The sequence below is a fragment of the Orycteropus afer genome, unplaced genomic scaffold, assembly GCF_000298275.1.
Source record: "Orycteropus afer afer isolate SDZICR_OR568_19922 unplaced genomic scaffold, OryAfe1.0 scaffold00062, whole genome shotgun sequence".
In the NCBI taxonomy this organism is placed as follows: Eukaryota; Metazoa; Chordata; class Mammalia; order Tubulidentata; family Orycteropodidae; genus Orycteropus; species Orycteropus afer.
In genome coordinates, this window is record NW_006921649.1 from 12,434,799 (window position 1) to 12,451,734 (window position 16,936).

The following is a 16,936-nucleotide window of genomic DNA, read 5'->3' on the forward strand; positions in this document are numbered from 1 at the left end:
AACACCACCCGGTCCAGTGCCAGCCTCATGACCCTTGCTATACCTGTGCCTGTCATTGCAGCCACTGTGTCCATCCATCTTGTTGAGGATCTTCCCCTTCGTCATTGACCCTCCACCTTACCAAGCATGATATCCCTCTCCAGGGAATGGTTCCTTCTGACAACATGACCAAAGTGAGACGAAGTCTGGCCATTCTTGCGTTCAAGGAGCATTCCGGCTGCACTTCCTCCAGGACAGATTTGTTAGTCATTTTAGCAGACCACGGTACTCTTAGCATTCTTCTCCAATACCACAATGCAAAAGCATCAACTCTTCTTCAATCTTCCTTATTCATTGTCCAGCTCTCACATGCATAAGAGGCAATTGAAAATACCATGGCTTGGGTCAGGCACACCTCAGTCTTCAGAGACATCTTTGCTCTTTAGCACTTGAAAGAGGTCTTTTGCAGCAGATTTGCCCAACGCAATACAGCATCTGATGTCTTGACCGCTGCTTCCATTGGTGTTGACAGTAGGACCAAGTAATACAAAGTCCTTGACAACATCAATCTTTTCTCCATCCACCATGAAGCTGTTTATTGGACCAGTTGTGAGGATTTTTGTTTTCTTATGTTGTTGTTGTTGTTGTCATGTGCCGTCGAGTTCAACACAACTCACAGCAACCCCTCCTTGGGTTTCTGAGGCAGTATCACTACGGAAGTAAATTGCCTGATCTTCCCTCCGAGGAGTGGCTGGTGGGTTTGAACCACCAGCCTTCTGGTTAGCAGTCAAGTGCCTTAGGCACTATGCTACCAGAGCTCCCTGTTTTCTTTATATTGAGGTCTAATCCATACTGCAGACTACAGTCTTCAATCTTCATCACTCAGTGCTTTCAGTAAGCAAAGTTCTGTCATCTGTGTATTACAGGCTGTTGATGAGTCTTCCTCCAATCCTGATGCATGTTCTTCTTCATATAATCCAGCTTCTCAGATTATTTGCTCAGCATACAAATTGAGTAAATATGCTGAAAGGATACAATCTTGACTCACTCCCTTCTTGATTTTGAACCATGCAGTATCCCCTTGTTCTGTTCAAACGACAGCCTCCTGATCTATGTACAGGTTCCTGATGAGTACAATCAAGTGTTCTGGAATTCCCATTCTTCTCAATGCTATCCACAATTTGTTATGATCCACACAATCAGATGCTTTTGCATAGTCAATAAAACATAAGTAAACATCTTTCTGGTATTCTTTGCTTTCAGCTAAGATGCATCTGACATCAGCAATGATATCTCTCATTCCACATCCTCTTCTGAATCCAGCTTGCATTTCTGGAAGCTCTCTGTCAATATACTGCTGCAACCATTTTTGAATTATCTTCAGTAAGATTTTAATGATATTGTTCAATAATTTCCACATTTTGTGGGATCACCTTTCTTTGGAATGGGTATAAATATGGATCTCTTCTAGTCAGTTGGCCAGGTAGCTGTCTTCCAAATCTCTTGGCACAGCCAAGTGAGTGCCTCCAGCACAGCATCCATTTGTTGAAACATCTAATTAGGTATTCCATCAATTCCTGGCGCCTTGTTTTTTGCCAATTTCTTCAGTACAACTTCTACTTCTTCCTTCAATACCAGTGGTTTTTGAATATATACCACCTCCTGAAATGGATGAATATTGACCAATTCTTTTTGGTACAGTGACTCTGTATATTCCTTCCATCTTCTTTTGATGCTTCCTGCATCATTCAATATTTTGCCCATAGAATCTTTCAGTATTGCAACTCAAGGCTTAATTTTTTTCTCAGTTCTTTCAGCTTGAGAACTGCCGAGTGTGTTCTTCTCTTTTGGTTTTCTAACTCCAGTTCTTTGCACATTTCATTATAATAATTGACTTTGTCTTCTCGAGCTGCTCTTGAAATCTTCTGTTCAGCTCTTTTATCTTGTCATTTCTTCCATTTGCTTTAGCTACTCTCCTCTCCAGGGCAAATTTCAGAGTGTCTTCTGACATCCATTTTGGTCTTTTCTTTCTTTCTTGTCTTCTTAATGACTTCTTGCTTTCTTCATGGATGATGTTCTTGATATCATCCCACAATTCTTCTAGTTTTTGATCACTAGTGTTCAATGCATCAAATCTATTCTTTAAATGGTCTCTAAATTCAGAAGGGATATTATCAAGGTCATATTTTGGCTCTCATGGACCTGTTTTAATTGTCTTTAACCTGAACTTAAATGTGCATATGAGCAGCTGATGGTGTGTTACACAACAGCTCCTGGCCTTGTTTTGGCCAAAGATATTGAACTTCTCCATCACCTTTTGCCACAGATGTAGTCAATCTGATTCCTGTTGATTCCATCTGGTGAAGTCCACGTGTATAGCCACCATTTGTGTTGTTGAATAAAGGTATTTGCAATGAATAAGTCTTTGGTCTTGTAATATTCTATCATACGATCTCCAGCATTATTTTTTATCACCAAGGCCATATTTTCCAACTACTGGCAACTCTTCTTTGTTTCCAACTTTTGCATTCTAATCACCACTGATAATGAACACATCTTGATTGCATGTTCAGTCAATTTCAGACTGCAGAAGTTGGTAGAAATCTTCAATTTCCTCATCTTTGGCTTTGGTGGTTAGTGCATAGATATGAATAATGGTAGTATTAACTGGTCTTCCTTGGAGGTGTATGGATATTATCCTATCACTGACAGCATTGTACTTCAGGACAGATCTGGAAACAGTCTTTGTGATGATGAATGTCACACCATTCCTCTTCAATTTGTCATTCCTAACATAGTAGATCATATGGCTGTCTGATTGAAAATGGCCAAAATGGGTCCATTTCAACTCACTAATGCCTAGGATATCAATCTTTATGCATTCCATTTCATTTTTTGACAACTTCCAATTTTCTTAGATTCATACTTCATATATTCCATGTTCCCATTATTAATGGATGCTTGCATGTGTTTTTACTAATTTTGAGTCGTGCCACATCAGCCAATGGAGGTCTCAAAAGCATTACTCTGCCCACATCATTAAGGTCATCTCTACTCTGAGGAGTCAACTCTTCACCAGTCAAATTTTGCATGCCTCCCAACCTGATTGGAGCTCTGGTGGTATAGTGTCTAACGCATGGGTTCATCTTCTGGCACTATCTCAGACAGTGTTTCAGGGATATTCATAAAGTTTTCCAGTAATAATATCAGACAGTGTTTCACTATTATTCATAAGGTTTTCATGACCAATTCTTTGAGATGTGGAAGGCCTCTTCCTTCTCTGACTCTGTCTAAGCCCAGAAGCTCTGCTGAAACCTGTCTACCATGGGTAACCTTGCTGGCATTCTGCAACACGGTGGCATGGCCTCCAGCCTCACAGTAACATGTAAGCCACCACAGAATTACAAACTGACAGACAAGTTCGTCTCCCTTAGTTGCTCCTAACTCCTCTTCACCTGCCTACCTCAGGCAACAGCCTTAAAATAGAGCTGTCTACAAGTGAAAAGCAGCCCCGAGCCCCAGCCCACCTACCTCAGGCCCCGGCCTTAATAAAGAGCCTCCCCCAAATGAAAAGCAGTCCCCAAGCCCCTGGCCTGCCTTCCTCGGGCCCTGGCCTTAAAATACAGCTGCCCCAAAGCAAAAAGCAGCTCCCAAGCCCCAGGCCCATCTACCTCAGGCCCCAGCCTTAATAAAAAGCTGCCTCCAAGCAAAAAGCAGCACCCCAAGCCCTGGGCCTGCCAACTCAGGCCTCAGCCTTAATATAGAGCCACACCCAACTGAAAAGCAGCCTCTAAGCCCAGGGCCTGCCTACCTCAGATATTATTTAAAAAAAAAAAAAAGACTAGAATATTATATGTAATAAGATCCTGATATTTTTAAAAAACATGTTTATCTAATACCAGTTTACCAATTACCACTGAGTGGATTCCAAATCACAGTGACCCCATGTGTGGAGACTAGAACTGGATTTTCAATGGCTTTGACATTTTATTTTGGAAGCAGATTGAAGCATTTCTTTCAAAGTGCCTTTGGGTGGATTCCAAATGCTAACCTTTCAGTTAGCAGCCCAGTGCTTAACTGCCTGCACCTCCCTGGACTCCTTGCTTATCTAATAAACGGTATCATCTACTGAGAACTTACTAGGTGCAACGCACTGCCTAAAGAACCTTCTGTATATTATTTATACTGTCCTCTGCATATCATTTTGCATATAATATGCATATATACTCCTATGCATATCGTTTATGTCCATGACACTCTGGGGCAGAAAATAGTATGCTCATTTTACAGACGAGGAAACTGAAGTTTAGAGAAATTTAAGTCATGTACTTAAGGTCACTCAGGGGAACAGATGTGATGCCAAGACTGTGCTCTTTATACATTTGAATTGTGGTGCTGGTGAATATTGAACATACCGTGGATTGCCAGAAGACTGAACACATCTGTCTTGGAGGAAGTACAGCCAGAATGAACCTTAGAAGCAAGAATGGCAAGACTTCATCTCAAGTACTTTGGTCATATTATCAAGGGGACCAGTCTCCAGAGAAGGATGCTTGGTAAAGTAGAGGGTCAGGGAAAAAGAGGAAGCCCCTCAATGAGACGGACTGACACAGTGGCACCAACAATGGGCTCAAGCACAGCAACAACTGTGAGGAAGGTGCAGGCCTAGGCAGTGTTCCATTCTGTGGTACATGGGGTTGCTATGAGTTGGAACTGACTCAATGGCACCTAATAGCAATAACACTTTTCTGTGCACAGAAAAAGAAACTGGAAGGAAGCCCACAATGACTCATTCTGGCAAGAATAAAAGTGTGTATGTGTGTGTAATCACAAAGGCAATGCTGCTCATTAGAAGTTGAAACCACAGATTAAACTAAAAAATTCTTCATGATCCTGACAGAGACACACACTTAGGAGTTTGCTGTATATGCCTCCATAAGGCATTTGACTGTTAACCAGAAGGCTGGCGGTTCAAACCCACCAGCCACTCCTCGGAAGGAAGGCTGGGCAATCTACTTCCGTAGTGATACTGCCTCAGAAACCCAAGGAAGGGTCACTAGGCATCGGAACCAACTCGACAGCAGTGAGTTTTGAGTTTATTTATTTCTATATTTGCTATTCTGAAAAAATGAAATTAGATTAAACATACTATTTTACAGTCTGGCTCTTTCCCCCTTCACAGTATGTATTGTATGTCTTTACAAGAGATTACATATTTTCAAAAGTGAATTTGCTCTGTAAACTTTCACCCAAATCACAATAGAAAAAAAAAAAAAGAGATTACATATTTTCTACAACTTAATTTGCAATAGTTGAAAAGGACTCTATTATACAACTGCACCATAACTTAGAGTATATTGATTTCTTGCTATTATCTTGTTGCAATGAATATCTTTGCACATATCTTTCTATGCATGTATAAATACATTACTTCTATAATCAGAAAATGACCTATACAGTGTAAGATGCATTACATATTATAGACAGACAGATACACATACTGATACAAAAGCAGTGAATTTATAATGTATGACAACATACAAGAGAATCTCATCTGTCCTCTTAATGGTAGGTGATAAAAAGAATCCAAGGTTAGAGGAGCCTTGTTCCACACAATTCTAGGCAAATTAAAGCCACACCACCGCCCAATTGTGGATCTGGCTCCTCTCCTCCTCCCATGTCCCCACACCCCACACTGGTCCAGTCCACAGCCCAGCTTGGACAGGGATTACCCTAGAATCCTAGCTGAGAGACCTTCCAGGTAGCTCTTGATCTGGGTGGTACCATGTGCCTCTGGGAGTGTTTGGAGGTGAGTGGATGGGCTAGGATCACTGTAAACCAGAGTGTTCTGGGCATTTAGTGGACGTGAGCCAGGGAAGCCGCACACTGAAAACCATTCCACCCAAAATACCAAGAGTGTCGCATGGACAAACACCAGCCAGGCCCTCATGGTACAGACAGGGAAGATGAGCCTGGAAAGGGTCCGGGCCCTGCTGAAACTGGGTAGGAGAGGAGAAAACAAAGACTTCCAGGTCCACTTGGAATCCCAGGGGCCTCCTCCGCAGGGAGTGGCATTCCACTTCTGGGCTAATGAAGAGGAAGGAGCTTCCACCAGGGTCCCAGGTGACTTTTCCCAACTGATGAGATGATCTACCTTCAGAGGCAGAGTGCCATGGAAACAGTACCAGGCAGGGAAATGAGAAGATTCTAACTTGACCCAAGATGAATGGCATCATCCTTCTGACCCTCAATTTCTTCATCTGTTAAATGAGACTCCTATTAGCTAGCAAAGGTGAGGAAGGAAGAACTACTGTATCATTATAAGGTTTCTATTTTTATTTCCTTTTGTTTATCAGTAACCTAGAGACACAGGACCATCAACTACGCAGCACTGGGAATGCTGGAAGCTGCTAGCACATATATGCTAAGCTTTGTGCTGGGCACTCTGACTTTTAGGGCAGTTTAAACTATATAGATAATTGCGTCCTTACTGACCTCTTCTTGGAACTTGAAAGATCCCCAAAGTGTGAAATTTGCCTCCTGTCTTCAGAAAAGGACCTCTGGTTGTTTGGAGGAACATAAGTTCTTTGGACAAAGGGGGACACTCTATCTTGCAGCAATTTTTTTGTTTTAATCGCACTTTGGGTGCAAATTTTCAGAGCAGAATTTGTTTTATATTCAACAGTTTGTGTACATTTGGTTTCACTCCCCGATTACCATCCCCAACCCTAACCCACTCTCCTCCTCTCCCTTCCCAGTGGCCTCCCCATCCCTGTGCCCTTCTTAGTAATACACTCCTGTCTGTCCAGCTTTCCCTCCACGTGAAAGCTGTCCTTCTGGTGCCTCATGGCCGATTGCTCTAAGGAGTGTATCTCTGTAGAGTAGGTGGGTGCATCACCCTGAGTTGAGTGTTCTGCATGTAAGTCTACTATTGGGCTGAGAGCCAGACCTTGGGAGCTTGTCCATTTCTAGGCCCAAAGGGTATCCCAAGGCCATATGCTTTGAAACATTACTCAGCCTGGGAAAGAAATCTAACATTTGCTGAGTGTCTGCTGTGCTGGGGAGGCACTGGGTAGTGCAAACAGTTAATGTATTTGGCTGCTACCCAAAGGGATAGAGGTTCAACTCTACCCAGAGAGGTTTCGGAAGAAAGGTCTGGTGATATATTCTAGAAAAATCAGTCACTGAAAACCCTATGGAAAATGCACCGACCCGTGTCACATTAGTTTTGTGTATTTTACCATACATAAATTATATTTCTATAACATTAAAAAAAAAAAAAAAAACCTATGGAGTACTGTTGTTCCCTGACACACATGGGGTTATCATGAGTTGAGAGTTGACTCAACAGCAACTGGTATACATGGTATGTTGTTTGCTGTGCACTGACTAAATGCATTGTATGTCTTATCACACTAAGTTGTTATGATAATTCCATGAGGAATTGAGGAAACTGAGGTTCAAAAGGTTAAGCTATTCATCTAAATTAAGGTCAACAAACATTTTCTGTAAAGGGTGAGAAAATAAGTAATTTAGGCTTTGTGGGTCATGGGGTCTCCATCACAAACATTTGACTTTGCTACGTATAAAAAGCTAGAGGCTCTGGTGGTGTAGTGCCTAAGTGTGGTAGTTAAGTTTGTGTGTCAACTTAGCTGGGTCTGGTTCAGTGGCTGGGCAGCTGGATGTAGTATTCCCCATGAGAATCAACTCAATGGTGGAGTCTACTTCCTGTATATAAGGAGAAGCCTTGGGAAACAGTCTCTAGCTTATGGCAGGCTTGAACCCTGCATGTAACCATGTCCCTATTCAGCAGCTCTGCCAACCTTGGAACTTTCAATGAACTTGAATTAATGGCCTGCTGTGTGGTTTGGTAACATCGGGACTATGCCTTTTTACTTGTCAATCTTGGGCTTGTCAGCCTCAGCAGCCAGCAGCTGTCTGAGAAAGAAAAGCCTCTAGCTCCAGTGGGCCAGGAGCAGGAGGTGAAGCTGAAGCCCAAGGTTGAGGGGCTTTCACCCAGCCCCTAGAACCTGGCATTTTGAACTTGGACTTAAAGCCTCCCAACTGTAAGAGAATAAACTCCTGTTTGTTCAAGCATCCCATTTGTGGTATATCCTCACTCTAGACTCACTCTCTGCTGAGAACCACAGACACTGTCTCCCAGGTGGTGATGCACTTACTTGGGAAAAAGATCTACTGAAGCAATTCTCTGGTGGGTCCCTGAGTTGCATAAGGAGATGAAGGGTGCAGGGGGTGGAGTGGAGTGCCTCCAGGGATCAAGCTAGTCCCAGGAAGATAGGAAGAGGTAGAGAGACTGACACCCAGTCTCCTGGGCCTCCTCCACAGCTCCACCAGGCAGCAGATTCAGGCCCCAGGAGGGAGGAGGCCTTTCCAAAACAGACCAATAGGCCTCAGCAGGCAGGAGCACCAAGGCCCCAAGGCAGCAGTGGTGCCACACACATTCAGTTCAACAAATACGCATTCAGCTCTCAGTGAACTCTTCTTTCTCCTTCATTGCCTTCCTGGTTTCCTCAACTTGATAAGCCAACTCATTTTGAAGCTTGATGCCTCCACCTGCCTCAGTCCCACCCTCTCCTAGGTTCTGAGTGGGATTCAAGGCTCTGGTCAGCAGGTCAGTACCCTCCCAAGTTAGGTGTATGGGGTTAACATGGTTCTCTAGGTGTTGCAATCAGTTAAGCACTTGACTACTATCCAAAAGGTGGGCAGTGTGAACCCACCTTGAGGAGCCTGGAGATCTGCTTCAGAAAGATCACAGCCTTGAAAACCCTAAGGAGCACAGCTCTACTCTGGAACACATGGGGGAAAAAAAAACCAAACTCACTGCCATTGAGTCAACTGCGACTCACAGCGACCCCTCCTTGGTTTTCCAAGGTGGTATCTCTATGGAAGTAGGTTGCCCAACCTTCCTTCCGAGGAGTGGCTGGTGGGTTTGAACCACCAGCCTTCTGGTTAGCAGTCAAATGCCTTAGGCACTATGCCACCAGACCTCCCAGAACACATGGAGTCACCATGATTCAGAATTTACTTGATGGCAACCTTTTTTTTTTAAATTATGGGGTTAATGTGCTCAGCAGCTAACCAATAGGGTGAAGGAATCCACCCAGAGTTGCCTCAGAAGAAAGGTGTGGCAATCGACTTCTGAAAAATTAGCCACTGAAATCCCTATGGAGCACAGTTCTACTCTGACACATATGGGGTCACCATGTATTGGTATCGACGCCACAGCAGCTGGTTTAGTTTTTGTTTTTTATGTGTCAGGAGTGTGGGGAGGCCACCATGGGAAATGAGAACGCCACTAGGCACGTCTCAGCCTGCAGCTGCTGGAGTCCTTCTGCAATCCCTGTCTGCTTGTGGCTTCCCTGCTCGGACCAGCCCCTCAGCCTAGGCAGCTCTAACAGGCTCCCGGGTGATGCTGATGCTGCTACTGAGCACTCTGGGCAGCTAGTGTCTAGAGCAGGGGTTCTCAAAGCAGCAAGGACCCTTGTTAGAAATTAGAAATGCAAATTCTCAGGCTTCCCCCAAGACCTAATGTCCCTGGAGGGCAATACTACCCTCAGTTGAGAACCACCGAGTTAGAATGAGCCATGGGGATTGTACCCAACCTGTGGCCCAGGACTCAGAACCGCTGGGGATCAGGCCAACCCATCTGTGTTAACAAGCCCTGAGACCCACTTGTCCGTCTTGAAAGCCCCTCAACTCGTCAGCTCAAAGCTCTCATGGAGTTGAGCATGGTGATGTGGGAGAGCTCTGGACAGTGAGTGTCGGTCAGCCCAGCTGTCCTTGCTAGGTGATCTAACGCAGGGGCCTGCCTGCCCTGAGCTTCAGAGCCCTAGAGTGAGGATGCTAAGGGCCACCCCTCCTGATGCAGAGGATCTCTTTGTACCATAGGTTCAATTCCAACCCTCCTCACAGTCCCTGCAGTTCTCAATCATGGGGCTCAACAATGGAATTTTTGTGTATGGAATTAAAATGCTACTTAAAGATTTATAGGTGACCACTAGAGGAGCTACTAGGATGGCTCTTATGGTGGGAGAACAAGTGGGAGCACATTCAATTTCCTATTTAACTATCAGAGAAGGGCAATAACAGGTAATGGAATTGAGTGCAGTCAAAGTGACACCCAAGAAAGAGATGGTATCTCTTTATGTTACTTTCTCTCTCTCTTTCTTTCTCTCTCTGTGTGCATCTTTCTACCAAGAGAGACTCAAGCAAAGGCATCTAAGGTGATAACCAGGGCCAGCACTGGATGCACGTTTCTGGGTAATGAGATCGGATGTGTGTGTGTTATTTTTCATCAAACAATAAAAACCATTAGTTGAAAACAGCATTACATGCATATTACTTAGGAATGCAGAAGTAAATATGAGAAGATAATGTAAAAGAATTAAAAGTGAGTGTTTCTGGGGCTTAATGCAGAAGGGAGGTGGGAGCAGAGGACACGTGTGTTATTTTGTTTAAGTAACAAACGTATTAAAAATAAGACAATGTTCACTGGAGCATTATTCACAATAGTCAAAAGGTGGAATCAGCCAAAATGTCCATCAACAGATGAGTGGATAAACAAATATCTACATAGTGGAATATTATTCAGCCAAAAACCAAAATGCAATTCTGATACATGCTACAACATAGATGAACCTTGAAAGTATGCTGAGTGAAATAACCCAGATACAAAAGGACAAATATTGTATGATCTCACTTACATGAAATATCAAGAATAGGAAAATACACAGAGATCAAAACTGATTAGCGATTCTGAAGGGCAGGCAGGAGGGAGGCAGAGTTACTGTTTAAGAGGCACTGAATGACCGTCAAAAGTGTAATGGAAAAATTTAGAAACGGACAGTGCTGATAGTTGTACAACTTGGTGAATATAATCAATATCACTGAGTTGTACATATGACAATGGTTGAAATGGTAAATGTTTTGTTATCTATATTTCACTTCAATAAAAAATATACAAAGAAAAGAGATATTAAAAAAAAAAATAAGGTTTCAATCTATGTGATGGATTTACCAATTTACACTTGGTGTTGACGTAGGGTCATTCCTTTGCCATCCCATCTTTCTCACTTGGATACTCTTGATTGGAAGAAAGAGCAGAAGGGCTAGACCCAGGTTTTCTGACCTTGACACTAATGACATTTGGAGCGGGATGAGTGTTTGTTTCCGAGTGTGTCTGGGGCTTTGGAAGATGTTGAGCAGCATTCCTGGTCTCTCTACCCACTGGATGCCAGGAGCATCATCCCCACTTGTGACAACCAAAAATGTCTGCTGGCATGGCCTGACGTCTCTGGAGGGCAACATCCCCGGTTGAGAACTCTTGGGTTACAATGAACAATGGGGACTGTACACAACCTGTGGCCTAGGGCAGGGCTACGGGAGGAGTGTGCACATCCCAGCAGGCTGCAGGAGAAAAGATCCCACCCTCACTGGCAGCTACCTCCTGCCCATAGAGGCCATGGGGACCTCTGTGAGCACCCTAGGTGCCTCCCACTGTGGGGGTCCCTCACCCCTCAGGGGCCTCTTACCCAGCCTGATATCGCCCTCGAGGGTCATCAGCACATTGCCGGCTTTCAGATCTCGGTGGATGATCCTCTTGCTGTGGAGGAAGTTGAGGGCTTCCAGCATCTGGCGGCAAATGACCTGAATCTGGGGCTCGGTGAGGCCCCTATCCAGCTCTGAAAACAGACAGAAGGACCATCAGACATTGTAGATTGAACAAACACACAGTATAGGCAATGGAACATTAGCCTCAGCCAAAGTTGCCAGCATTATTGAGCACTTACTGTGTACCAGGTTCACATCTAAGCACTTCGTGTGTATTGACCCATTTCGTTCTTGCAACAACCCTATGGGGCAGGTGCAAAGATTATCGCCATTTTACAGATTAGAAAATTGAGGGTCAGAGGTTAAGTAACTTGCTCAAGCACACAGGTGGGAAGTCACAGATCTGAAATTCAAACAAACTAAGGCAGTCTGGCTGCAGAGCTCAGGCTGGTTAACACCATCCAATTGAGATTCAGAAATTAATTTGGTTAGTAGGCTCCCTGGGTGGCACAGCTAAGCACTCAACTACTATCTGAAAGGTTGGAGGTTTAAACCCACCCAGAGGTACCTCAGAAGAAATGCCTGACAATCTGTTTCTGAAAGGTTGTTGTTGTTAGGTGCTATCGAGTCAGCTCTGACTCAGAGCAACAGAACAAAACACTGATTGTGTGCCAGCCTCACAATCCTTGCTATACCTGAGCCTATCACTGCAGCCACTGTGTCAATCCATCTTGTTAAGTTTCCCTGACCCTCCATTTACCAAGCATGAATCCTTCTCCAGGGAACAGTTCCTTCTGACAGCATGACCAAAGCAGGTGAGATGAAGCCTGGCAATTCTGGCTTCCAAGGAGCATTCTGGCTGCACTTCTTCCAGGACAGATGTGTTCACTCTTCTTGCAGTCCATGGTACTTTCAGTATTCTTTGCCAACACCACAATTCAAAAGCATCAACTCTCCTTCAGTTTTCATTATTCACTGTCCAGCTTTCACATGCATATAAGGCTTGGGTCAGGAACACCTTCATCTTCAAAATGTTATCTTTGCTCTTCAACACTTTGCAGAGGTCTTTTGCAGCAGATTTGCTCAGTGCAATATGATGTCTGATTTCTTGATTGCTGCATCCATGGGTGTTGATTGTGGATCCAAGTAAAATGAAATCACTGACAATTCCAATCTTTTCTTTATTTATCATGATGCTACTTATTGGTCCAGTTGTGAGGGTTTTAATTTTCTTTAGGTTGAGATGTAATCCATACTGCAGACTGTAGTCTTTGATCTTCATCAGTAAGTGCTTCAAGTCATCTTCACTTTCAGCAAGCAAGGTTGTGTCATCTGCATATCGCAGATTGTTAATGAGTCTTCCTCCAATCCTGGTGCTGTGTTGTTCTTCATAGAGTCCAGCTTCTGTCAGTCTGTCATACTGTGGTGGCTTGCATATTGCTGTAAGGCTGGAAGCTATGCCACTGGTATTTCAAAATCCAGCAGAGTCACCCATGGCAGGCGGGTTTTAGCAGAGCCTCGACTAAAACAGACTGAGAAGAAGGAAGGGGCCGTCCACTTCTCAAAGAATTGGCCAATGAAAATCTTCTGAAAGGTAACAGCCTTGGAAACCCTATGGAACAGTTCTACTCTGCACACATGGGGTCACTATGAGTTGGAAGAGCAACTAGTTTGGTTTTGGTTTGGTTCTGTCAGCAGGCACTGGGTGAGTGCTTACAATGTGCCAGGTTCCAAGCTTGGTGCAGGGATGGACATGGAAACAGTAAGTGATGCTTGGGATGGAGGGGAAGACAGGCTCATAGGAGGATGGGCAGCAGTGCCCTCTGTCTGGAAGAACTGGAAGCCTTCTCAGAGAAGGGCACATCTGAGCTGTGTCTTGAAGGAATTATAGGGTTGAGAAGAAAAGATGGGTAAGGGCACTGCATATCAAGGAACTGTCAGAAGCAAAAGCCTGGTGGCTGCAAAAAGCTGGTATTCAAGAAATGGTCAACCAGCTGGGTTTGTGGCACGCAGGAAATGTGAGAGGGGTGGACAGGCCAGAAGGACCAGTCACCAGGGCCTGTCAGATGCTAGTCAGGGAGAACACACACACATGGGCTACACACTCTCAGTTCCCTCAGAGAGCACAGGGCATTCTCTGAGGAAGTGACACTCAGGCTGAGGCCTGAAAAAGGAGCAAGACAGAGAACTCTGGGAAAGACAAGAGTATTCGGTGCAGGGGGAATAATATGTGCAAAGAACCCTGGTGTGGCTAGAGGAGAAGAAGGAGAGGAAAGAGAGGTCAGAGGTCAGCAGAGCTAGATTACACAGGACCTCAAGGTCCCCAGTATGGACATTGCATTTAATCAGTTGTGACCAGCAGTCTGCAAGACGTTCTAAGCAAAGCAGAGACATATCTGATCTATGTCTTACAAAACTCCTCTCTACCTGCATAGACTGAAGAAATTAGAAGGAAGGAGGAGGTCAACCTGGACCTGATGGTGGCCAAGGTGGTGAGAAGGAAGGATTCCCGATCCCAGGAATTAACCAGTGGTTGAGTTGACCCTGATTCATGGCAACCTCATGTGTGTCAGAGTAGAACTGTGCTCTATAGGGTGTTCAGTGGCTGAGTTTTCAAAACAGATCACCAAACCTTTCTTCCGAGGTGCCTATGGATGAACACAAACTACCGGCCTTTTGGTTAAGCACCAAGTGTGTTAACCATTTTTACTACCCAGAATCTCCTAGTCCCAGGGGTTTAGGCAGTAGAAATGATAGAATATGGGGCCTGCTGGATGTGGTGGTAGAAGGGAGTGAGAAGATCAAGGATGACATCCTTGTGCTCAAGTGTTGGACATGACCATTAATATTTCTTTTTGTGACCTGAGACCCCTGTGCTGAGGTAGTGCTCACCTCCCTGGTTTTCAGGCCTCATACTCTGAAATTGGTCATACAGGGCAATTCTCCCAGGCCCCCCTCCAACTAGAACACCACTCAGAGAAACAGTACCTCCTGTATCTCCCCTGCAGGCGTTTGGCCAGGAATCCACAAGGTTCAGCTCCCCTCTCCAGATCCCCCAGGGATGATAAAAATAAACGTACCAGCCAGGCTGCTGGCACCAATTTCAGCACTCTGGGAAGCCAGACCTCAGTGGACTGGAGCCTCTCTCCGGGACCTGCAAGCAGCTCCTCCCTGTGGCCTCATCATTAACCTCTATGCCCCCAGCAAGGGGCTAGGCTCAAAACCTGCAAGAACTATGGGGTCACACTGACTGAGCCTGAACTCAGGCATTGCCTCTCATGAGCTGTGCACTTTCTGACAAATCACTCAACCTCTCTGGGGCTTCATTTCCTATAAAATGGGTAGGACTATAACCACTGCAAACAAAGCTCCAGTAATAAATCATGTTAAGTTTTCAATATGGTATCAAAAAAAAAAAACAGTTGCCAAGAAAATAACTGACTCATGGCAACGCTATGTGTGTTAGAGTAGAATTATGATCCATAGGATTTTCAATGATTGCCAGGACTTTTTTCCAAGGTGCCTCTGGATGGACTCAAACCTCCAACCTTTTAATTAGCAGCTAAGTACATCAGTTGTTTGCACAAGCCAAGGACGTCTCATCATGGTAAGTGGTCAATAAAAATGATTATTGTTGACCAGAAGAACTAGATGGTGCCCAGCTACCATTGTCAACCACTTGGAGGGGTATCTATGTAGGAGATCCTAGATGGAATGGGAGACCAATGTGGAACAAAACTTAAAATGATTAAAAAAAAAAAAAAAGGGACCAGTTTTGCTGATCTGACAGAGCCTGGTGGAACCTCTGAGACTACGGTCCCTAGCTACCCTTCAGGTCTGGAATTAAACCCACTCCTGTGGCTTCCAGCCAAACAAAACACAGACATATGAGCTGAACATTCGCATTAGGTAGATACACTCCTTGGAGAGAGCAATCATGGGAGAATAGAAGGGCTGTGTATGCACAGGGAGACAGCTCGGGGGACAGAAGTGTATGGGAAGGAAGGACATAGGGAGGAGGTGGCTATGGGGAGAAAGTGGGAGAGCAGCTGTTACACTGTGGAAAATTGCAGTCAATGTCATGAGACAGTGTATGTGAATTGCTGTATGGAAGATCAATTTGCTTTGTAAACTTTCACCCAAATCACAATAAAATTAAAAAAAAAAAAAAAAAAAGATTATTGTTGTTTTGATTCCAAGATGCGTCCAGGACTAAGTTATCTGCAGTTACTTTAAAAACGGCAAAAATGGGTCTTATTCAATTCTGATTTATTCATATGAATGAGACAGGAATAATAAAGGTGATGATGACAATGATGATCTAATATTCAGCATCTTTTGAGCCCTTTCAATGCACCAGCCATAGGGCTATGGACTTGGTACATTATCTTATCTAAACCCAGGGGTGGATTACTCAATAAGCAAGGTAGGCACAGGCTTACTTGTGCCTACCAATCTGTAGTCAACAATTTCACTTGGGTTTCACCATTTTATATGGTGAAAAATGTGAAATTCCTCACCACAGATTAATAAATAAGCACAAGTAAGCTTGTGCTTACCTTGCTTACTAGGTACTCAGTCAGTCACTGTCAGGATCGTACTTTTGAAAAGAGGCTTTGATTCTGTAGGAAGGTGGTGTGGGGTTAGGGGAGAAAGAGATGCCAGTCACATCTAGAAGAAGAATCTTTGATGTCGTGAAAAAAATGCAGAATTATTCACTACAGACTAGTAAGTAAGCACAAGTAAGCTTGGGATTACCTGCCTATTAGGTATTCTGTCCTTGTCAGGATCATAAATTTGAAAAGAGGCTCTGATTCTGTAGGAAGGTGCTGCAAGGTTGGGAGAGAAACACATGCCAGCCATACCTAGAAGCAGAATCTTTGATGTGGTGAAAAACTGTGAAATTGTTCACTGCACTTTAGTAAGTAAGTACAACTAAGCCCTTGTTTAAATCTCACAACAACTCACTGTGGTAGGTATGATCTTTTTTTTTCCTTAAAGTCTGATTTATTGAGGTAGAATTTACATATAGTCAAATTCACTCCTTCTAGGGGTACATCTATGAATTTCAGCACCATCACCCCAATTCAGACATAGATTATCTCTACCTCTAAAAACTCCCATGTCCCCTTCTAGTCAACCTTTCCACTCCTCCCCAGCCTCTTAAGCAATCACTAATTTGATTTCTGTCCCTACAGTTTTGCCTTTTCTAGAATGTACTATAATCGGAATCATACGGTATATAGCCTTTTGGGTCCAATAAATTTTTAAGATTAATTTTTAATTACATAGTAATACATGAATCATTTCTCATAAAAAGAAACTGCAACACTGCAGATGAGTCTAAAACCCCTTTGACCCCACATCCGTTCCTGGCCCCTCACCT

At 44.0% G+C, this 16,936-nt stretch overlaps 1 protein-coding gene across 1 annotated transcript in view; it reads right to left on the reverse strand.

Annotated features, from left to right (window-relative positions):
* STK10 (serine/threonine kinase 10) overlaps nucleotides 1-16,936 on the reverse strand; it is a 230,286-nt gene that overhangs the window by 98,720 nt on the left and 114,630 nt on the right. The window contains exon 4 of the mRNA XM_007939772.2: nucleotides 11,532-11,681. Within this exon, the coding sequence (XP_007937963.1) occupies nucleotides 11,532-11,681 (150 nt within the window). The remainder of the gene's footprint in view (nucleotides 1-11,531; nucleotides 11,682-16,936) is intronic.